Consider the following 25,325-nt stretch of genomic DNA (forward strand, 5'->3'; position numbering starts at 1 on the left):
CATGTTCGCAGGACCTTTTCTCCTCCATTTACAGTCAGGAATCCGTCCCTGCAGTTTGTCGGTTTTATTGACATTGCAATGTCAGGGCTAAAGAATTTTGTTAAAATAGTAAGAAGTGACATGGCTGCAAGAAAAATAGAAAATTTTGTTGAGAATAGTATTTACGACAACGCACAGGGAGTGGTGTGAGGCAGATATCAGAAAAATGTGACAGCGCTCTGTATGAAGTCAGACTTGTAGACAACCTGCTGACGTAGCGGCGATGCTGCAATGGATAGGTCAAGAAACGCTAAGGCGAGTAGCAGACGCTGGAGAACAGCCAGAATGTTCGAGAACCTCTGGAAGAATCTTATGGAAGTCTTTCGGATGACTCAGGGAAAGGATCTCCACGGGAGGAAATCGCACAAAAGCCCTGAAAACCACTACACAAACCGCCAGTGCAGGATGGTCAAGATAGTCATTGCCAGAAATCTGAAGAAGCGGTACCAGAAAACCGTTCAAATGGCTCTGAGCACTATGGCACTTAACATCTGAGGTCATCAGTCGCCTGTACTTAGAACTACTTAAACCTAACTAACCGAAGGATATCACATATATCCATGCCCGAGGCAGGATTCGAACCTGCGACCGTAGCAGCAGCGCGGTTCCGGACTGAAGCGCCTAGAACCGCTCGGCCACATCGGCCGGCGCGGTACCAGAGCCGAGCCTCGGAATCACTATAGACTGATACGCTGATGCCGATACAGTGAAAACTACGAGAACTCCGCACACATTCGAGGGAGGACAACTGAGTTTCCTATACGTATCCGACAACAATTTGAGTTTTCTGACTGTTAGTAAAGATCGAACTCTGTACAGTCTCAATGAATAATAGTTGATATTTTTGATGTGTCAGTAAATAAAAAGGAACAAGCGCTGTCTCGCACTTGTCTGCCACTGCGGTTAAGGTATTTACTTGTCTATTTTCGGAAGGGTGTTGCAAATATAGCACTTGTCTCTGACGGCGAAATGGAGAACTCAAGAACCGGGATTTGGTGCAAGGACTAACACACAGAATCGTAGGATGTAATCATTCATTTTCAAAGATGTAAGGCCACTGAAAGACACCTCTACGAATAAGGTTGAACAATTGGGAAATAAATGGTTCAAAAATGGTTCAAATGGCTCTGAGCACTATGGGACTCAACTGCTGTGGTCATAAGTCCCCTAGAACTTAGAACTACTTAAACCTAACTAACCTAAGGACAGCACACAACACCCAGCCATCACGAGGTAGAGAAAATCCCTGACCCCGCCGGGAATCGAACCCGGGAACCCGGGGGAAATAAATGGTTTTTAAACTGAATCATTAAGTTTTGCACTCTTATTCACTTCCTACGAAGCCAGACACCTTCTTCTCTCCGTTCCAAAATCAGTTGGGCTAAGCGTTCTAGCAGACTTCCTCTCTACTACTCCGTTAAAGGTAGGTTAGTAGACTTCAGTCCACACTGTCGCCAACGTCCTGATTGCGTCACCAAAGCTGGTGAAGGACCTGAGCCGTGAAGCGACAGCACGCAGTTCTTCGGACATTCGCGGAACTCTGCATGTCTGTATGCTCCCACCAAACACGAGAGGGTCTCTGCCGGCTGTGCGACCCGCTTTTCGCACCACGGAAACGCCCGCTTCCTCTCGTGTTCGTCGGCCGCACCCTGAGTGCAGCAACCGTGAACACGCACGCAATGCAGATAAAGCCTAACGGGTCCTCGTCTCGCGCTCCTAACTGTACGTGTAATGTCATTTGAGTTGTAAACGACGATCGATGATATAATTAACGCTTTAGTACAGTAACCGAAGCAAGTATTCAAAAATGGTTCAAATGGCTCTGAGCACTATGGGATTCAACATCGGAGGTCATCAGTCCCTTAGAACTTAGAACTACTTAAACCTAACTAACCTAACGACATCACACACATCCATGCCCGAGGCAGGATTCGAACCTGCGACCGTAGCAGCCGCGCGGTTCCGGACTGCAGCTCCTAGAACCTCTCGGCCACCGCGGCCGGCAAACAAGTGTTCCTCACCCTTTCCACTTATTTTTATTTGAACCACACTTAACTCAAAGAGGCAAAAATCCTGTAAGGTTCGAACAGGTTGTTACCGGTGTGCTGCTTGACGTAGTCACATCGACAAAAAAAAGTATAGTAACGTTGCAAAGCACCGTGAAATGGAATGAGCACGAATGGTCAATTGTAGAAATGACACATATTGAGATGAGTCATCTTTGAACAGAAAAAGCAACTACAATCGCTTAGTAGTGGAGATGCATTGGGACCATATGAGATATCTGTAAGATTCTGCAGAGACTGTGCGAAAGTAGTTGCTCCCATTCTAGCAGTAGTTAATCGTAGGTCGCTGGAGCAACGAAGGGTACCCAGAAACCGGAAAAGAGCGCAGGTCATCCCAGTTCTCAAGAAATGTCGTAGGACAGAAGCACATAATTACACGCTAACATCGCTGACGGCAATGTGAGCTAGATTTATGGAATACATTTTATGCTCGTCTACTACAACGTATTTGAAGACGAAACGCCGCTCTACAGAAATCAAGATTGATTCCGAAAGTAGAGATCTCGTGAAACTCAGCTAGCTCTGTTCCTCCATAAGATCGATAGCGCTGTAGACAATTTCTGAAGTAGAACTGGAGGGAATTGACCACCATGAATCCTGCAAGACTGTCCATAAATCCGTAAGAATACGAGGGGCTGGAGATCTCTGCTGAACAGCACGTTGCAAGGCATTCTAGATATGCTCAATAATGTTCATGTCTGGGAACTTTGGTGGCCAGCAGTAGTGTCTAAACTCAGAAGAATGTTCCTGGAGCAACTCTGTAGCAATTCTGGACGTGTGGGATGTCGCATTGTCCTGATGGAATTGCCCAAGTCCGTTTGGAATGCACAATGGATATGAATGGATGCAGTTGACCAGACAGGATGCTTACGTACTTGTGACCTGTAAGAGTCGTATACAGACGCATCGCGGATCCCATATGACTCCAACTGCACACGCCTCACACCGTTACAGAGTCTCCACCAGCTTCAACAGTCCCCTGCTGACATGCAGGCTCCATGGAGTCATGGGGTCGTCTCCGTACCCGTACACGTTCATCCGCTTGATACAATTTGAAATGAGACTCGTCCGAGCATGCCACATGTTTCCAATCATCAACAGTCCAATATCGGTGTTGACGGGCCCAGGCGAGGAGTAAAGCTTTGTGTCGTGAAGTAATCAAGGGTACAAGAGTGGGCCTTCGGCTCCGAAAGCCCACATCGATGATGTTTCGTTGAATAGTTCGCATGCTGACACTTGTTGATGGCCCAGCATTGAAACCTGTAGCAATTTGCGGAAGGGTTGCACTTTTCTCACGCTGAAAGATTCTCTCCAGTCGTCATTGCTCCCGTTCTTGCAGGATCTTTTTGAGGTCGCAGCGATGTCGGAGATTTGATGTTTTACCGGATTCCTGATATTCGCGATACACTCGTGAAATGGTCTACGGGAAAATCCCCACTTCATTGCTACCTCGGGGATACTGTGTCCCATCGCTCGTCCGCCGACTATAACACGACATTGAAACTCACTCAAACCTTGATAACCTGCCATTGTAGCAGCCGTAACCGACCTAATAACTGCACCAGACACTTACTGTCTTATATAGGCATTGCGACCGCAGCGCCGTGTTCTGCCTGTTTACATACCTCTGTATTTGAACATGCTTGCCTATACCAGTTTCTTTGTGCTGTGTGTTGGTACATGAGAAACAGCGTGCTGTAATTGAGATTCAAATTCCAAGAGTTCGTCCACACATGGAGCACCTTCTCCTTCAGCGTTACAACGCCGCAGTACACACGAATGCTGCGACATCTGCAACAGTCCAAGTTCTTGGGGTCACTGTCATCGATCATCCTCCATATAGTACGACTTCGCCCCATCGGGTTTTCAACTCCTTCCAAAACTTAACCCTTTAACTGCTCTGGACGTGTTAACGCGCGCGCCTTTGTACTTGTCCCTGTGTGCCCTGAACGTGTTTACCTTCTACCACTTACTCTGAATGTGTCGGCGTAGAAGGACTGGTGGCGCACGTAAACACGTTCAGAGCACACAGGGACAGGTACAAAGGCGCCCGCGTTAACACGTCCAGAGCAGTTAAAGGGTTAAAGAACACCTCCGATGACTTCTCATTGTTAGAGATGAAGCGGTGTAAGCAGAGGTGAGGTTGTGGCTCTGTGACTAAACGTTCTACAGTAACGGTATCAAAATACTGGTCTCTCGCTTGGGGGAACGTGTTCGTTGCCACGGTAACCGAGTTGAGAAATAAATCCGAACACAAGAACAAAAGTATAGAATGTTAATAACGTTTGTTGTTTTTAAAAAGCTGTAAGAGTTTTTAGCGTTAAAAGGGTTTTGCTTTTCGTATTTAACCAAATATAACATTGATGATGATAATTTATGGCAATGTTTGCCGACAAGATAAAGAATGCAACCTTTTAACACTAGATTGCGTACTCACGGCAGTTCTCCTTGGCTGTTTTTTTTTTTTTTTTTTTTTTTTGTACGACTTGGAAAGAGAGAAAAATTAATGAATGATCGACGATGCGTCGGTTCTCGATTGTGTTCAGGAGACGTACAGATTGATTGGGTGAAAATAGTTTCTCAAATGACCTCTTAACCCGGATTGCTTTCACGCTATCAGACTCTTCAATGAAATTACCTAAGGGACCTATTTGAATAATAAAAAAAAAAAAAAAATGCAAAACAGTGAAATTTTGTAAAAAAAGTTGTCAGATCGGAAACTGAACACATTAATGGTCTCCCAAATACAATCGAGACACCGCGATAAAGAGCGAACCAGTAACAAAGTTCATTTAAACATAAATATTATTTGTGGTTAATTTAAAGAAAAGAATAACGACAGATTTTCTGTACAGTGAAGCATCAATATATTCTTAAAGAACAAAGGCGTTAAACTATAAACATTAACAAATTTACAATGAATACAAAACTTACTTTTTTTATGTTTTTCTCATACATGGAGCAGTCCAACAATCGCTGCTTTTGTATGTGTGATATTTTGTAAACATTAAATGTCCTGGCGTGCGCGTAATTATTTTTTATCGTCACGAGGATTACAAAAGCGGTTTTTTTCTTGATGATAACGTGGTTTTTCACACTAAATGAAATATAACTTGTAGCGGTGCTACACAACACGTCTTAACAAGTCGGCAACCAAAAATCAAAGGTAATGAAGTACATGTTAACATATCGGCGACCAGAAGTACAACTAACTATAAAGACTCTAGAATTTTCTTAACAAAAGATAAATTGTTCTTTCTTCTGTATCGCAGCTTCTTGCTGCCAAGCGCTGCGGCAATGATTTTAAATATCTGCGCCCAGCGAGTCATAGTGTTTAAAAGTACCTTTTAAACGCTGGCCGCGCGTCTTGGTATAGGCGCACGTTATAAACAGATTTCGGCTTTACTCTCGCGTTGTCATGTTTAGTATCATTACAAACTACAGCTCGGTGGCTGTCCTTTTATCATATGCAAAATGTCTGAAATCCAATAATATCACAAGTTCTCACATAAAAAATCCGGAGGCATTACTTATCAGCACGCTCTCGTAAACATATGTAAATCTCGTGTTGAGCTGAATTATTTGAAAACTGCTCAAAGCGCCTAGCGGTAACCTAGGCAAGTTAGTTGAATATGACATCCCATGTAGCAGGCGGGTGAGTAAGGTATATAACAGGTGGTGTAGAGGACTCACCCGCGGCCGACGAGCAGGCTGAGCGCATTGAGGTGACCCTCGAAGGCGGCCCACAGCGTGGGCGTCATGCCGTCTTCATCCCTGGCGTTGCACTGGGTGGATGTCGCTTCCTTCAGGATGTCCAGGTTACCGTCCCTGGCCGCCCTACAACACGACAAGCGAGGCTGGTCAGGAAGACAAGACGACAATTCCGGCAGCTTTGTGTGTAGGAGGGCTATTTTTTTTTCCACCAAGGTCTAATTGGTCGCGAAACGGAGACCATAGTGAAAATCAGACGGGTTTTTTGAAAATTTCTCGGGTATTCAGCCGGGTAGCGTCGTCCAAAAGGTCCGATATCTCGGCAAGCCGACTTCTTGCCATCTTCACGCCTGAAGATGGCAAAAGTCGGCTTGCCGAAGTATCATACCTTTTGGACGACGCTACCCGGCTGAATACCCGAGAAATTTTCAAGATTTCTGTACGCCAGGATAACCTCAGATCACACACACGGGTTTTATTTGCAACGTTTAGCTAGACCTACCAGCTACTTCTCTACATAGTCGGCGATTCGACTTTGACATTGTAAGACGTGTATATTTCTATTGTCTATTGTCAAATCACAATTTATGAAAGATGTTTATATTTTATTAATAGGATTAAGTAGGAATAATTAATATTTGTCATGTTGGAAATAATTGTGGTAGCAAGGAATGTCTGCACCAAAGTATTGTTGATATATCTTTAAAAAGCGCAGGAGAAACCGCGTACGGATACATTTTAAGGAAAGAGCGGGAAAGACCGCGCATTGATACATATTGTAATGGTAGCAGGGATTGTCTGCACCTGAAAGCATTGTTGGCGGGAGAGACCGCACTTAGCGTTCATAGGAAGTCAGTAGTAAGCGAGATGTGAAGCGAGTCGGTAGCAGGTCTGAAGCGAGAGGTTGAGAGGAGTAGTGTGCCTGCCGGCCACCAGCTATGATTTACAAGAGATTGTAAACGGATGTACAGAGGCATCAACTAACTATTATCATAAGAGGAACTAATATTATTGAATTATTTTCTTTGCGAAACTCAAGACTACTGAAGGTATGTTTGCGCAATGCTAGTTGTAATGTTATTGTAAAAAGTAAGTCCCATTTGAACGTTTGTAAAATCATTCCATTACCAACAGTAAATATTTGAAGCGTTTTCGGAATACAATTAAATTTTGCCAGCAATGTTGCATTACTGCTTATAATCCATCCCAAAAACCATCAACATAAAACTTTGCAAAAATTTTATTGTTGTCAAGAAAAAGTGTAATTATGAATTACGTAACTTCAGTCAAATTAATTAAAGAATAACGTCAGCGTTGCTAATAAAGAATAACGTCAGCTTTGCTAATAAATACAGCCACTTACTATGACAGCCCACCAGCAGTTAATAGAGTATAGTAAACCAGAGTAAGTATATTCATGTCGCAGTTCGATGTAGCAGTCAGATGGCGATCCAGTAACAGTAAAAAAAGGTAAGGAACAGTTTTGGGTTATTGCAGATAACGACTGAGGGCCACGACAACGACACATTCTATGTTTTGTCGAAATAATCAGAAAATCACTATTGATAAGCAGCAATTAAATTTGTATGCGAATATTGAGAAAAAGAATAAATTTCGAAGGGAAGATTTCATTTGTTATTATTAAGCAAGAGATAGAAATCCTAAGGGAAGGTTACATAGTTTATTGTAAAAGGGAAGGTTATCAGTAACACAAAAGGTATAGAGGAGACGGGAAGGTTTCAACATTTATCATAACGTTGTATGAAGTTTCCAGTGCCCTCGCCACTGAAGGCAGCAGCCAATTCTCTCCACTGGCCTGCAGCTCGTCGTGTGTGCCAAACCTGTCATCATAGCCAGCAGTTCATGTGAGCAACGAGATGAAAATCAGAGGGAGCCAAGTCCAGGCTGAATGGTGCGTGATTAAACACTTTCCACAGGAAACGCTGCAGGAACGTCTTTATTGCAACTGCTATGTGCGGCCGAGTTTCGTTATGAAGAAGATCAATGACAGACGACATTTCTTATCGTTTGTTCTGAATTGCCCATCATATACGATTTTCTCGAATCGCCTGATTCACTCACTGGACAAGATCATCGGTTGATATGCAAGGTGGCTCACTTAAACGTTTGCCGGCCTGAGTGGCCGAGCGGTTCTAGGCGCTACAGGCTGGAGCCACTCGACCGCTACGGTAGAAGGATCGAATCCAGCCTCGGGCATGGATGTGTGTGATGTCCTTTGGTTAGTTAGGTTTTAGAAGTTCTAAGTTCTAGGGGACTGATGACCTCAGAAGTTAAGTCCCATAGTGCTCAGGGCCATTTTCACTTAAACGTTTCGGTGCAGATATCTCTGGAACAATATTAGATATTGAAAAACGACTTTCGCGCGTGTGAATTTAAGGGAGTGGCTCATGAGAGTAAACGCTATGAGACATTCTAAAATGTAAACAAATATTATTTTCAAGACAAACTTACGTTTTTTTTAATGGACACCCCCTGTTAATTTTTACACAGTTAATGTTTTGGAAACTCACAAAAAGGATGGCGTTGGTTACGTAGCTGTACGTCAGGGACATCCCGAGAAATTGCAAAGCTAAGTTGGTGCTTGAAATAAACGAAACGCGGTGCTATTGCAGATCGCGAGATGCAAGCGTGAACCCTACGTTGCTCATAATCGCGATGTGATTGACTTACGTAATCTTACTTTCACTGTTATCACGAGGGCGGAAAGTAATACTAGAGTCTCCTAACACAGGCATTGATACGTACATAACGGTTTCCTCTCGCATGTGGTATTTATCTACGTACACACTACGGAACAGTATCGGTCAGTGTACTACACCAACAATTCCTAAATCGATGGAGTTCTGTAACCGTTTCACCTTGTGGAAAAGTTCAATTCTAATGCAATCGTCAAAAATGTGTAGTGACATGTCTTGTATATATCATGTACAATTATGTAACTGACGTACATGTACGTACGAGGGTGAGTCAAATGAAAACCTTAAATTTGTAATAACAAATCGAAATTTCGCACCGTTATCCTGTAAGTTGGTAAGCGTGCTACAAACAGCGTGCAGAATGGCCTGTAGGTGGCAACAGTGCAGATGCACACATACCGTCGCAGTATCAGTATAAAGATGGTCGCCCCACTTGCGACTTGCACCAGGGAAGAACAGCGTTCTGTTTTCGGTTTCCGCGTAGTGAAGGTGTGAAACCTTTTGAAATTCATCGACGAATGAAGGTTCAGTACGGTGATGCGTGTTTGTCACAGCAGCAAGTCTACGAATGGAGTAGGAAGTTCGCAAATGGTGTGACTTCAGTGGAAGATGCTCCCCGTCCAGGTCAGGCACAACGAGTTGTGACTCCACATAAAATTGCAGCAGTTGAAGCCATAGTGAAGGAAAACTGCCGAGTGACATTGAATGACATTGCAGCATGTTTACAGTCATGGGTCAGCACACCACATTGTGCATGATGTGCTTCAGTTTCACAAAGTGTCTGCAAGATGGGTGCCACGGCAGCTGACTCCTGAAATGAGAGAACGACTTGTTGATGCATGTGAGGAACTTCTTCGGAACTTTGAACGAGAAGGTGATGGCTTCCTTGCAAGAATCGTTACTGGGGACGAAACCTGGGTTCACTTCCACCAACCGGAAACGAAGAGAGCTAGCAAGGAATGGCGCCATTCCTCATCACCAAAACCAAAGAAGTTTCGAACAGAACCATCAGCAGGGAAGGTTATGGTGGCTCTCTTATGGGACGAAAAAGGCGTTGTTTTGGAGCATTACATGTCTAGAGGGACCACTGTCCCCAGTGCATCATACACAGATCTTCTAAAAAATCTTCTGCGGCCTCCAATTAAATCAAAGCGACATCGATTCCTGTCAGCATGTGTCCTTTTGCAACATGACAATGCAAGGCTCCACACTGCCCGTACAACAGTTGCAACAATCACAGACCCGCATTTTGAGTGTTTTCCTCATCCACCGTACTCACCAGACCTTGCCCCAAGTGATTTCCATATGTTTGGACCAATGGAAGGAAAGAAGTTCCGTTCTGATGAAGAGGTACGCCACGCGGTGCATGAATGGTTGCGCGGACTACCAAAAGAATTTTTTCTAAAGGAATTTATGCACTTTGTAAGCGTCTTCATTTGACTCACCCTCATACAGCTAACATTTATCTCTCTATTACTCGTAGATCCTTGGGCAGCCATTAATTGTGTTTACTCTGGCATTTCGGTACCGTTATATTCGTTCTAGTATTATAGTGAAGATTAATAATGCACGAGCGAGTAAACCCTATCCTTATTTTTCATTGGGTGTGACCGAACATTTGAATTGTTTCTAGTAAATAGCAATAACTACAGCATCTGTCACATCGTAGTATGTCAATTACATCGCGATTACGGGCAACGTTGGGCTCACGATTGCGTCTCGGGATGTGCATTAGCGGCGCGTTCCCTTTATTTAAAGCTTCGACTTGGCTTTGCAGTTTCTCTGTATGTAATCGATGTATTGCGATGCAACCAATGCCTTTCTTTTTGTGATTTTTCACGTTATTGATTGCTTAAGAAATAGTACTGGGTGTCCATTAAAAAAAAAAAAAACACAAGCTTGTGTTGGAAACAAATACTTTGTGCCGGCCGGTGTGGACGTGCGGTTTTAAGGCGCTTCAGTCTGGAACCGCGTGACCGCTACGGTCGCAGGTTCGAATCCTGCTTCGGGCATGGATGTGTGTGATGTCCTTAGGTTAGTTAGGTTTAAGTAGTTCTAAGTTCTAGGGGACTGATAACCACAGAAGTTAAGTCCCATAGTGCTCAGAGCCATTTTGAACAATATTTCCTTATGTTATAGAATGTCTCATAGTATTTACTTTCACGAACCCCTGCCTTAGATTCTCACGCGCCAAAAATAGTTTCTCAGTATCTATTGTTGTTCCATAGATATCTGCGCTGAAACGTTTGAGTGGGCCACTCTGTATATTCCTGTCATGTTCAGTGTGGCGGCTATCTGCAGTGTATGGATACTGAAGAAAACTTCACACGCCAAGATCGCTAAAATTTTTATTAGATGACCGGTTTCGACAGAGCTATGCTATCATCAACGGATGTTATGTTTGTAACAGTGATGGATAATATGTTGTAAAAATTCAAAAGCATAAGATCCGATGTTGATAGCATACTCTGTCCAAACCGGCCATACAATAAACTTTTAACGATCTTGGCTTGTGAAGTTTTCTTCAGTTACCGTCATCGATTGACACTCGCTTCCCTCCCTGACCGACTGCTCCATGAACGTCTATACGTCCTGCATCGAAATTCCTGCTCCATTGCCACACTTTGCTGTCACTCATGTCAGTTACATTACGTGGGCTGCGTGAAATCAGGCGGAAATCCTCAACATGAAGAAATCGTATTACAGGAACGCTATCTGAACCATGTACAGCTAGACCCTAGGGTCGTGGTGTTCATGAAAAATTCATTCTGATAAAAAGTCTTCATAAAAGTCGTACTGCAGCCATAAAATTGGACGGTGAATACTCGGAATTTTTCACGTGACAAAAGAAGTCAGACAAGGTTGTATACTGTCACCTCAGCTCTACACTGATATGCCAAAACATTACTGCCCACTGCGACGTTGGATGCCGTATCGTGGTTTCGCATGCCCTATGGAAGTGCAGCAGGCAGAAACGGGGGATCACCCCAGCAAAGACATGGGCTGAAAATGGAAAAATACATCAAGCACCTTTGATAAAGGACAGGTTATTATTGCGCGGAGCCTGTGAACGAGTATCTCGAAAACTGCGAAGCTTTTTGAATGTTCACGTGCTACTATCGTGAGCGTCTACGGAAAGAGGGAGGACAGTGAAACTACCTATGGGCGCTAAATGGACGTCCACGAATCTTCACAAAACGTAGAGTTCTGAGGATTGTCTGCTCTGTAAAGTAGGATAGATGGTGATCTGTGGCATCTCTGCCGAAAGAGCACAGTGCTGGTACACGCACAAGTGTTTATCAGTACACCGTTCATCGCACATTGTTGCACATGGAGCTCCGCAGCAGACCGCCCCTACGTGTTCACATGTTGACCTAACGAAATCATCAATTACGATTGCAGTGGGCACGGGAACACAGGGATTCGACCGTCGAACGATGGAAACGTGTCTGCTCTTCTGACGAATCACATTTTTTGATACACTAGATCTCTGGATGTCTCCACAAACGCCGTCATCGAGGTGAGCGATGGCTCGAAACTTGCAGCGCTGCTGGACGCAGTCTGGTGGGAGCATTATTATGCTATGCGAGACACTCTTCTACGGTTACATGGGATCAGTGGTAATAATCGAAGACAAACTGACAGATGCGAACCACCAGCATCGCCGGCCATGGTGGCCGAGCTGTTCTAGGCGCTTCAGTCCGGAACCGCGCAACTGCTACGGTCGCAGGTTCGAATCCTGCCTCGGGCATGAATGTGTGTGATGTCCTTAGGTTAGTTAGGTTTAAGTAGTTCTAAGTTCTAGGGGACTGATGACCTAAGATGTTAAGTCCCATAGTTCTCGGAGCCATTTTTGAGCCACCTGCATCCCTTCACGCTTGAAGTCTTCCCTGACGGCGATGTCATGTTTCAGCAGTATGATTGTCCGTATCTCGGGGCCAGAACCTTGCTACAGTGATTTCAGGAGAATTATAGCGAACTCACGTTGCTGTCTCGGCGACCAAAGTCGCCTGATGTAAGTCCTACGCGACCCATCTGGGTCGATGTCAGGCGCCATCAACGCGTACGCATATCAGCGGCCCGTCATTTACGGGAATTACATGACCTGTGCATAGTCATCTAATGCTACACACCTCCACAAACCTACCAACAAACCTCCGGATCTCTGAGACGCAGAATAAGTGAGGTATATCGTTCCAAAGACTGACAAACAAGCTATTAAACAGGAGGCCATAATGTTTTGGTTCATCAGTTTATAACATCCATGCAGAGTACGTCGTCAGGCGCGCACTGGATGGTTGAGATGGAAAATCAACGATCTATGCTTTGCTGATGACACTAGTGTCATTCCACGAAGTGAGGAAGACTTTTAGTTTAAATTGCGATCTAGAGATGAACATGAAAAAGATCAAACTAATCGTTATTAATCGGCAAGTGACAGGTTGCTTAGCCCATTACTGGCCAAAACTCTATCGGATCATTTTTTGCAAACTTTTATACATAAATACGTTACATTGAGTGAGTAATTGAACAAAAGGTTGTTTTGAAAATTTTCAGTTTAGTAGAACAAAAACTACAGACCGTCCCATTTTTGGGACATTGGGCAAATGCGCTATCCAAATTCACAACCTTATTCTCCATGCATAATATTGTAAGAAACAACACAAACAACAAATAAAGAATTTTTTAATAATATTGAATGTCTATTCAGTATGAAATGAAGCAAAACACTTGTCGTGTACTCTAACATTGCACCTATCACAAATTTTCGTTGTTTTTTTTCTTACAGTAAGCACATCTCTTCTGTGTTTTACTCTCTTCTGTGTTTTACTTGGCACAATGAAATGATTTCCTGGATTTAGTCGTACATCTGTGCTCACCCGTCCTCCCATCAATTTGCATCCTTGTGGTCCTCTGCGTTTTGGTACTGATCCTGTTTTCTTTGGTAGGTAAAACATCACTATTCTCTGTCAGACATCCAAAAGTGAGAGCTTCTCTCTAAAGTACCGGCTACATCTTGTACAACAGACTCATTGTTCAATACATTTTCGTCAATGTCTTCTTCATCTGTTATTACATCTGCATCGGCTCGAATAACCGCCAGTTCTACGTCACCATCTTCATCGTCACTCTCTTGATGGTTCGCTAGTTCTGCTAGAATTTCCACAAGTGTGAGTCCACGCGGCATGTATTTATCCCGTTGGAATCTTAAAATTCGAATAGAACATGAAAAAAGCAGATATAAAGAACGTAAAATGCAATTCTTCTCTGTATAATACATGTATACAAGAATAGGGCACATCAACAATAAATGATAGTGTAACATGCCATTGTCCCATTGGTGGGACACATAAAATATATCGATATTGCACTTACTTGAAAAAATCTGAAGTATACTTAATCTTACATCGATATCCATATGTACATAACTAACACGCCCAGACAACTAAATCACAGCTCATTGTCGTCCAGGAGCTACCAGCAGACATACAGTGCTGCCAAGTGCGAGAACGAAAAATCGGCAAGTTTTTAATTTTCCTGACGTGAAGTACTTAGATAAAAGTTATTTATTTTACATTTACAGGCATTATAGCAGTTAGTTGAACCTACAGGTGCAACAATAAAGGCTAAAAGCTCCATTGCTTACGTAGAAATAAGTAAAATATACGCGTCCCAAAAAAGGGACAATAGCCAGTAATGGGTTAAAGGATCTGGAAGAAGTGAACGGTGATGTATATCTAGAATCTCTGATCAATAACACAGGAAAGTATGCTACGTAATTAAAACGATGGATCGTCCTTGGCCGGGCCACAATGGTCAAACTCACGAAGATCTGGCAGAATCGGAAAATATACAAAGATCCGAGTGATGGAATTGGTGTTCCCAGTGTTCTTGAACGTCTGCGAGACATGGAGCGTGAGAGCTATTGTCAAAAGCCGAAATAATGCCGTCGAGATGTGGTGTTGGCGAAAGATGTTCCACTACCGTGGGCAGAAAGAAGAACCAACGCTTCCTTATACAAGAACTTTGAATCTCTGGGGCTTATTTTCCCGTGTCAGTCACAAATACTTCCAGAAGAGAAGGGGATAATGGAGAAAACATGGTTTTGCAACGTTAAATCGGGCAGAAGACCGAGAGGAACAGCAGCAAGTAGACGCTTGGATCAGGTGAAGAAACTTACCGATCTACCTCTTCGCATTACGTGAAGGAGAGATGAAGTACGCTGTGGATGGATACGTCTAATCAAGAATTCAATTACTTAAGAAATGAATACAAGATGAGGTCATGACACTTAGCAATGAGCAGTAATCGACTAATGATATCGATGAACGTACATTTTGGCAGCTTAAAAACACACACACACAGTATTTAGCTGCACTTAGTTTCATACCAGTCACACCACCGTCTGGCCATCATCAAATGCAGGGGCCAGGGCTTTAAAAACAAATAATCGTATAATAAAATCCGTACCAAAATTTAAAAAAGCCACTGGTTGCATACTATACCAACATGCTTGGCCAATTTACATCTATAGTCGGCTCGGAGCCAGAGAGGAAGAGACTAAGCACTTCTGAGTAGGGGTGTGTTTGAACACGACTCTAACTTCCGAACAGTTTACTTCACAGTTCGGAAAATTTCGGGTTGTGTCCGATCTCTTGATCGGATTGCGATCTAATGAGTTTTGTTGGTACTGTCAAAACGACCTGTCTTAGCGTTTTTAATGCACTGTGGATTTTAATACTAAAAAAAATTGAAACACGGACTGAAATACCTTCTAGGGTGGAGATCATGCGTAATAACGACAACTAATAAACAAATAAAGGATTGCAATCACGATTCTGTCCAATTATCGTCCTTCCGCTCGTCTCGTGATCTAGTTACGTCTGATGGTGCCATCTCCAAGACGGGTCTTACTGCTGTAATTAATCCTCGGGGTAAACATTACAGTCACTTTATTGCGATATAATTCGTTTCTTCGGCACTTAATTCTTGATTAATTGTATTGATTGTTTCATCTGAATGTTGCCGTCAAACAGATTATAATGTGGTAACGTTTTTGACTGTTATTTTAATATGTGAACAGGGACATAATTGCTATTTTCCTGCCTACTTTAAAAATTATTAACGCGTCTCACAAACAAATAAAATATTATACTGGGTTCAGTCAAGTGGTATTTTTTAGAGGACAACATTTTCGTTTTTGTCTGTTGCCTTTACTTAAGAATCAGCAAAAAATTTTGTGTGTCATATATACCGGTACTCTATGAGAACGCGTATTGTGAATTTGTTCATACACAACAGGAGTTTGCGCAGTGATAGTGTTTAACGCTATTTCGTCCTGCGATTCACGAAACTGTAAAATTTTATGCAGAGCCATAGCTTATTGTTGTGTCTATTTCGTACTTACTTGCGTATCCTTGCGTATCCCTTGCATTCCCGCCGCGCGAGCCAAATGTCACGCGATTGGTTCGAACAAACTCGATGCTGTATCGATTTGCAGAGTATTGGGAAGTTTCGAGCCTGTTCGTGCGTATCATTTGCCCAGCCCTACATCTGAGGCATCGTCCTGGCGTAAAGACCTGAAGATCTCATGGACGGAGAGAATGACCACTGAGAGGTCTTCAACAACATGGGAGAGAAAAGATCGTTGTGAAAGACTATCAAGGAACTGAAGGAACGGTAGGCTGAATGCCTATCAGATATTGCTTCTTCGTTTTGAAGTTAATAGAAGGAAAAGTACTTGGGAAGAGCGTACGCGGAGGACCAAAGCTTCAGTACATCGGCAGATAAAACAAAATCTGAAACTGATAACTTACTTACTCGTAAAACTGAAGAGACTTGCAGAAGACAGGGAAAAATGGAAAACGAGAACTGCTGTCATCTACATCTACATCTACATGGATACTCTGCAAATCACATATAAGTGCCTGCCAGAGGGTTCATCGAACCACCTTCACATTTCTCTATTATTCCAATCTCGTATAGCGCGCGGGAAGAATGAACACCTATATCTTGGTGATCGTTCCTCCCTATGTAGGTCGGTGTCAACAAAATATTTTCGCATTCGGAGGAGAAAGTTGGTGATTGGAATTTCGTGAGAAGATTCCGTCGCAACGAAAAGCGACTTTCTTTTAATGATGTCCAGCCCAAATCCTGTATCATTTCTGTGACACTCTCTCCCATATTTCACGATAATAAAAAACGTGCTGCCTTTCTTTGAACTTTTTCGATGTACTCCGTCAGTCCCATCTGGTAAGGATCCCACACCGCGCAGCAGTATTCTAAAAGAGGACGGACAAGCGTAGTGTTTCTGTGTGTTCCTTCCAATTTAAGTTGTTCGTAATTGTAATACATAGGTATTTAGTTGAATTTACAGCTTTTGGATTAGACTGATTTATCGTGTAACCGAAGTTTAACGAGTTCCTTTTAGCACTCATGTGGATGACCTCACACTTTTCATTATTTAGGGTCAACTGCCACTTTCACACCATTCAGATATCTTTTCTAAATTGTTTTGCAGTTTGTTTTAATCTTCTGATGACTTTATTAGTCGATAAACGACAGCGTCATCTGCAAACAACCGAAGACGGCTGCTCAGATTGTCTCCCAAATCGTTTATATAGATAAGGAACAGCAAAGGGCCTGTAACACTAACTTGGGGAACGCCAGAGATCACTTCTGTTTTACTCGATGACTTTCCGTCAGTTACTACGAACTGTGACCTCTCTGACAGGAAAATCACAAATCCAGTCACAAAGCTGAGACGATATTCCATAAGCACGCAATTTCACTACGAGCCGCTTGTGTGGTAAGTGTCAGAAGCCTTCGGTAAATCCAGAAATACGGAATCGATCTGAAATCCCTTGTCGATAGCACTCAACACTTCATGTGAATAAAGAACTAGTTGTGTTTCACAGGATCGATGTTTTCTGAACCCATGTTGACTGTGTGTCAATAGACCGTTTTCTTCGAGGTAATTCATAATGTTCGAACACAATATATGTTCCAGAATCCTGCTGCAAATCGAAGTTAACGATATGGGCCTGTAATTTAGTGGATTACTCCTACTAACTTTCTTGAATATTGGTGTGATCTGTGCAACTTTCCAGTCTTTAGGTAAGGATCTTTCGTCGAGCGAACGGTTGTGTATGATTGTTAAGTATGGAGTTAATGCATCAGCATCCTCCGAAAGGAACCTAATTGGTATACAGTCTGGACCAGAGGACTTCTTTTATTAAATGATGTAAGTTGCTTCACTACTCCGAGGATATTTACTTCTACGTTACTCATGTTGGCAGCTGTTCTCGATTCGAATTCTGGAATATTTAATTCGTTTTCTTTTGTGAAGGCATTTCGGAAGGCTGTGTTTAGTAACTCTGCTTTCGCAGCACTGTCTTCGATAGTATCTCCATTGCTATCGGGCAGAGAAGGCATTGATTGTTTCTTGGCGCTAATATACTTCCCATACGACCAGAATCTCTTTGGATTTTCTGCGAGGTTTCGAGACAAAGTTTCGTTGTGGAAACTGTTATAAGCATCTCGCATTGAAGTCCGCGCTAAATTTCGAGCTTCTGTAAAATGTCACCAATCTTTGGGATTTTGCGTCAGTTTAAATTTGGCATGTTTGTTTCGTTGTTTCTGCAACAGTGTTCTAACCCGTTTTGTGTACCAAGGAGGATCAGCTCCGTCGTTTGTTAATTTATTTGGTATATCTACGGATTGTGAACAAAAGAAGAAGACGAAGAACGTACAGATATCTGCTAGTGACCTCATCGTCATTCGTCGAATTTTTAAGTACGCTAATGACGGCAGGATTCGATGGTCGCGTGAACATCGCCATCTCCGCGGCTGTCAGTTCCAGCTGCTGCGTCAGTACAATTTAGCCGTTGGCAGTGTCGCTAATATCAACAGCTTGCCACGTACTCTGCGCAAAGATGCGAACGAAAGGTTTCCTGTACCTCAGCCACCTGCTATGAACCTATCAGACCGCGTCCCGTGCTCTCCAAGTAATCTCCACGTACTCCCTTCCGCGATAGATAATTGGTGAAGATGTTCTGGCTATCCAGCGCATGTAGCTGAAACAGTACCGCCAGATGTTTTGCAATAAGCCAATTAGTTTTCCGACAGCAAGAAAAATAGCAGATACCCTTTGTTATAACGTAATGACGAAATTCTGCTGTGGCGTCATCATACCCAAGCTCAGCGACAACAATTCAGTAAACAAGGAATGAGGTGGCATTAGTATAATCGTCTAATGCACAGCTGCTATATACGACTCTGACGAGGATTACATTTATCTTATCCGACACAAAGCTGACGTACGGCAATTCTAGCTACATCACAAGATAGAAATAACTCGCTACCCAATTTTTTACGGTAAACGCACGTCATGATTTCCGAGTATAGCCGAGTGAATTTTAAATGCTTTGTCTCCAAGAACAGAATGAATTAACACTAACGTTTGTGAAATTTGCCACACCCAGACAGAATGGCTCCAATTAATCCAAACATTGTGAAGGGTCGACTATATCGGCCGTACACGCGCCTTTTTTGTTTCTCCCCGCAAGGTGATAAGGCTAGGGCAACGTAAGAAAAAATATTTGCTGACTGATGGAATTCGGGTACACTTGGGAGATAATCCTTGTGTCAATACGTCTGTAAAACTGATTCAAGTGCATGGGCTGCCACGCAGTACTTCAACCAGACAGGGAAAAAGAGTACCAACATGTACGATGGTGGCAACTTGACAATGGCCAACGAGAAGGTTCGGCCCGAAGCGGATTAATGAAGAAATGAATTATACTGCAATGCGTCAGTCATCACACTGCATTCTTTGAGAATGACGTGATGCTGTTGGTTGTGCAGGCGAGAACAATTGACTGAAATTATTATTGTTACAAAATAAAATATGTAAACGATACTTAGAGGTACGAGATGCATAGCATTATGTGTCTTTCAGGATATAGAGAATGCTCCAGTAAACAATTTGAGGTAGGGAACTCGGGGTCGGAGAAGCCAGCTTACGGAGATGTGGAAGTAAATTTGTCTTCCGCTTTGTCTAGCATTATTGTTTTCCAGCTTATTTACAACTAACATGCTGTTTATTTACATGTACATTCTTCATTTCCTGCAATGAAACGAGGAGGACGAGCCTAATTAATAGGAAGTATTTCCTGGTCGCTGGATTGGAAGAGGAGGTGCTATTCCAAGCCCTGCGAGGTCACCTGACCTCAATCCCCGTTAGCATTTCCTACAGAGATATCTAAAGTCGCTTGTATATGAGACCCCAGTGGATGCGTAAACGGAATTAGTTTCCAGAATAGTAGGTGCCTGTGATTTGATTCGAAACGCACCAGGGATATTTGTCAGGGTGCGTCAGAATCTTGTTCGCCGATGTCCTGCTTGCATTGAGGATGAAGGCCGTCATTTTCAGCACATTTTGTAAGGTACAGTGCAAATGGTACATTCATTGTGTCAGTGATGGTATTTGCAGTTAACTGTAACTAATGTAAATTAAAAAGTACACAAAAATGGTCGAAATGGCTCTAAGCACTATGGGACTTAACATCTGAGGTCATCAGTCCCCTAGACTTAGAAACTACTTAAACGTAACTAACTTAAGGACAGCACACACATCCATGCCCGAGGGAGGATTCGAACCTACGACCGTAGCAGGCGCGCGGTTCCGGACTGAAGCGCCTAGAACTGCTCGGCCACATCGACCGGCAAAAAGTACACACTACTGTGATTTAATTCCTATTATCTCCTTAAGCCGCCTTCTCTGACCCCAGGTTCCTACGTCAAATTTTTCAGTGGAGCATCCTCCATGTCTTGTTAAGTTTTTCACGCTCTTACGGAAACACCCTGTATGCCTTTATGACGAATGAATTACACATCCAGTTAATTTTCCGCTCGTTTTGCATTTTATATGGCTTTACGACGGATGAATTACATATCCAGCTACTTTTACACAATCTGATGATGCCTCAAAAGGGTGAAAAGTGTCACTGGTGCTAAATAAATCCGCACCAATACTATTTACATTCTGAAATAATTCGAAATTGGTTGCTGTAGCATCCCGCCACAATAGAATGGAAACATGTTTTTTTCTGAACAGTTATTTAGTAATTTAATGCACTTTCATTGAAAAACACGTGCGCCCCCATAGCTGAGTTGTCAGCGTGACGGATTGCCGTCCTACGAGCCCGGGTTCGAGTCCCGGCTGGGTCGGAGATTTTCTCCGCTCAGGCACTGGGTGTTGTGCTGCCTTCTTCATCTTTTCATCCCCATCCGGCGTGCAGGTCGCCCAGTGCGGCGTTGAATGTAATAAGAGCTGCACCAAGGCGGCCCGACCTGCCCCGCAAGGGGCCTCCCGGCCAATGACACCAAACGCTCATTTCCATCGATAAACTTGATTGTGCTGCCGTTCAAACCCAAGATTAATTTGGGGACAGGGGTGAATGATTCCACGAGGGCGCCCAGTGGAAATATCTTCATTTCGACACCGTCGACGATGGAATCGTCCGTGAGGCAGATAGCAAGGAATAATAGCGCTCAAAATCTCGTCGACAACTAGATCTTTATTGACGAAGCGTAAACGCAGAATGGGAAAGGATGGCGAAGTAACTCAGTTGTTGTCTTTAAAAAGGAACCATCCCACTATTCGCTTTAAGCCTTTAAGGGAACTCGCAGAAAACGTAAATTTAGATGGCTGGAGGAGATCTGAACCGTCATATTTCTGAGTACGAGTCCGCCTCACGTAGTACACTACTGGCCATTAAAAGAGCTACACCAAGAAGAAGTGCACATGATAAACGGGTATTCAATGGACAAATACATTAAACTAGAACTGACAAGTGATTACATTTTCACGCAATTTGGGTACATAGACCCTGAGAAATCAGTACCCAGAACAACCACCTCTCGCCGTAATAATGGACTTGATACGCCTGGGCATTGAGTCAAAAAGAGCTTGGATGGCGTGTACAGGTACAGCTGCCCATGCAGCTTCAACGCGATACCACAGTTCATCAAGAGTAGTGACTGGCGTATTGTGACGAGCCAGTTGCTCGGCCACCGTTGGCCAGACGTTTTCAATTGGTGAGAGAACTGGAGAATGTGCTGACCAGGACAGCAGTCGAACGTTTTTTGTATCCAGAAAGGCCCGTACAGGACCTGCAATACGAGGTCGTGCATTATCCTGCTGAAATGTAGGGTTTCGCAGGTATTGAATGAAGGGTAGAGCCACGCGTCGCAACACATCTGAAATGTAGCGTCCACTGTTCAAAGTGCCGTCAATGCGAAAACAAGAGGTGACCGAGACGTGTAACCAATAGCACCCCATACCATCACGCCGGGTGATACGTCAGTAAGGCAATGACGAATACACGCTTCCAATGTACGTTCACCGCGATGTCGAGAAACACGAATGCGACCATCATGTTGCTGTAAACAGAACCTGGATTCATCCGAAAACATGACGTTTTTCCATTCGTGCACCCAGATTCGTCGTTGAGTACACCACCGCACGTGATGGTACGCACTTCTCCTCCTTACACGAGGCATCACAACAACGTTTCACCAGGCAACGCTGGTGAACTGCTGTTTCATCATCATCATCATCATCATCATTTAAGACTGATTATGCCTTTCAGCGTTCAGTCTGGAGCATAGCCCCCCTTATAAAATTCCTCCGTGATCCCCTATTCAGTGCTAACATTGGTGCCTCTTCTGATGTTAAACCTATTACTTCAAAATCATTCTTAACCGAATCCAGGTACCTTCTCCTTGGTCTGCCCCGACTTCTCCTACCCTCTACTGCTAAACCCATGAGTCTCTTGGGTAACCTTGCTTCTTCCATGCGTGTAACATGACCCCACCATCTAAGCCTGTTCGCCCTGACTGCTACATCTATAGGGTTCATTCCCAGTTTTTCTTTTATTTCCTCATTGTGGACACCCTCCTGCCATTGTACCCATCTACTAGTACCTGCAATCATCCTAGCTACTTTCATATCCGTAACATCAACCCTGTTTGATAAGGTAACCTGAATCCACCCAGCTTTCGCTCTCATACAACAAGGTTGGTCGAAAGATTGAACGGTGCACAGATAACTTAGTCTTGGTACTGACTTCCTTCTTGCAGAAGAGAGTAGATTGTAGCTGAGCGCTCACTGCATTAGCTTTGCTACACCTTGCTTCCAGTTCTTTCACTGTGTTGCCATCCTGTGAGAATATGCATCCTAAGTACTTGAAACCGTCCACCTGTTCTAACTTTGTTCCTCCTATTTGGCACTCAATCCGTTTATATTTCTTTCCCACTGACATTACTTTCGTTTTGGAGATGCTAATCTTCACACCATAGTCCTTACATTTCTGATCTAGCTCGGAAATATTACTTTGCAAACTTTCAATCGAATCTGCCATCACAACTAAGTCATCCGCATATGCAAGACTGCTTATTTGGTGTTCACATATCTTGATCTCACCCAGCCAGTCTATTGTTTTCAACATATGGTCCATAAATAATATCAACAACAGTGGAGACAGGTTGCAGCCTTGTCTTACCCCTGAAACTACTCCGAACCATGAACTCAATTTACCGCAACTCTAACTGCTGCCTGACTCTCCATGTAAAGACCTTTAATTGCTTGCAAAAGTTTGCCTCCTATTCTATAATCTCGTAGAACAGACAATAACTTCCTCCTAGGAACCCAGTCATATGCCTTTTCTACAGTAGATCTATAAAGCATAGATACAATTCCCCGTTCCACTCGTAACACTTCTCCATTATTTGCCGTAAGCTAAAGATCTGGTCCTGACAACCTCTAAGAGGCCTAAACCCACACTGATTTTCATCCAATTTATCCTCAAATAATACTCGCACTTTCCTTTCAGCAATACCTGAGAAGATTTTACCCACAACGCTGATTAAAGAGATACCTCTGTAGTTGTTACAATCTTTTCTGTTTCCATGTTTAAAGATTGGTGTGATTACTGCTTTTGTCCAGTCTGGTGGAACCTGTCCCGACTCCCAGGCCAATTCAATTATCCTGTGTAGCCATTTAAGACCTGACAATCCACTGTATTTGATGAGTTCCGACTTAATTTCACCCACCCCAGCTGCTTTATTGCACTGCAATCTATTGATCATTTTCTCCACTTCCTCAAATGTGATCCTATTTCCATCATCATTCCTATCCCATTCTGCCTCGAAATCTGAAACATTACTGATCGTATTTTCACCTACATTGAGCAACTCTTCAAAATATTCCCTCCATCTGCCCAAGGTATCCACAGTATTCACCAGCAGTTTTCCTGACCTGTCCAAAATACTTGTCATTTCCTTCTTACCTCCATTTCGAAGACTGCTAATTACACTCCAGAATGGTTTTCCAGCAGCTTGACCCATAGTCTCCAACCTGTTTTCAAAGTCTTCCCAAGATTTCTTCTTGGATGCTGCAATTATCTGTTTGGCTTTGTTTCTTTCTTCAAAATAACTTTCTCTGTCTACCTGAGCTCTAGTACGTAGCCATTTTCGATACGCCTTCTTTTTCCTTTTACAAGCTGCCTTGACACTGTCATTCCACCAAGCTGTTTGCTTCATCCTACTTTTACACACTATTGTTCCAAGACATTCTTTAGCCACTTCTAGTACTGCGTCCCTGTACCTTGTCCATTCCTTTTCCAATGACTGTAATTGACTACATTCAACTAACTGGTACCTGTACTTGTGCCTGATTTCCTTATCCTGAAGTTTCTCCACTCTTATCCTCCTACATATGGACCTGACCTCCTACACTTTCGGCCTCACAATCCCAATTTCACTGCAGATTAAATAATGATCAGTGTCATCAAAGAATCCCCTGAATACACGTGTGTCCCTCACAGCGTTCCTGAATTCCTGATCTGTTATTATATAGTCAATGACAGATCTGGTTCCTCTGCCTTCCCAAGTATACCGGTGAATGTTCTTATGTTTAAAAAAGGAGTTTGTGACCACTAAGCCCATACTGGCACAGTAATCCAAGAGTTGTTTCCCGTTCCTGTTGGCCTCCATATCCTCTCCAAATTTACCCATAACCTTTTCATACCCTTCTGTTCGATTTCCAATCCTGGCGTTAAAATCACCCATGAGCAGAACACTGTCCTTGTCCTTTACTCTACCAACTATATGACTGAGTGCCTCATATAAACTATCCATCTTATCTTGATCTGTCCCTTCACAATGCGAATATACTGACACAATCCTAATTTTCTTGCTAGACACTGTCAAATCTATCCACATCAGTCATTCGTTTACATACCTTATTGCAACTACGCTGGGTTCCATTTCTTTCCTGATGTAAAGCCCTACATCCCATTGTGCTATTCCTGCTTTGACTCCTGACAGGTAGACCTTGTATTCTCCCACTTCCTCTTCTTTCTCACCCCTTACCCGAATGTCACTAACAGCTAAAACGTCCAGCCCCATCTTACTTGCAGGCTCTGCCAGCTCTACCTTCTTCCCAGAGTAGCCCCCATTGATATTAATAGCTCCCCATCTCATTACCATTTGTTTGCCAAGTCGTATCTTAGGAGTCCCTGGTTTGTCAGTTAGAGGTGGGACTCCGTCACCTCCAAAGGTCCGAGGCATTTTGCTCTGATTGTTGCCAGCATCATATTTAAGGACCAGGGGAGCAGGTTGCTAGCCTTACTTGCCCCGAGTCCCATTGGGTTTTACCCCTAACGGCTGAGGGACTAACCGGTGGATTTGGTAGTCTTTGCCGTATGAGCACAAAGGTGACCACGAC

General features: G+C 43.3%; 1 protein-coding gene across 1 annotated transcript in view; it reads right to left on the reverse strand.

The window, feature by feature from the left end:
• Positions 1-25,325, reverse strand: part of LOC124777092 (ankyrin repeat and SAM domain-containing protein 4B) — a 262,177-nt gene that overhangs the window by 178,627 nt on the left and 58,225 nt on the right. The window contains exon 2 of the mRNA XM_047252371.1: positions 5,799-5,942. Coding sequence (XP_047108327.1) covers positions 5,799-5,942 — 144 coding nt within the window. The remainder of the gene's footprint in view (positions 1-5,798; positions 5,943-25,325) is intronic.

This window comes from Schistocerca piceifrons, chromosome 2 (assembly GCF_021461385.2).
Source record: "Schistocerca piceifrons isolate TAMUIC-IGC-003096 chromosome 2, iqSchPice1.1, whole genome shotgun sequence".
Taxonomy (NCBI): domain Eukaryota; kingdom Metazoa; phylum Arthropoda; class Insecta; order Orthoptera; family Acrididae; genus Schistocerca; species Schistocerca piceifrons.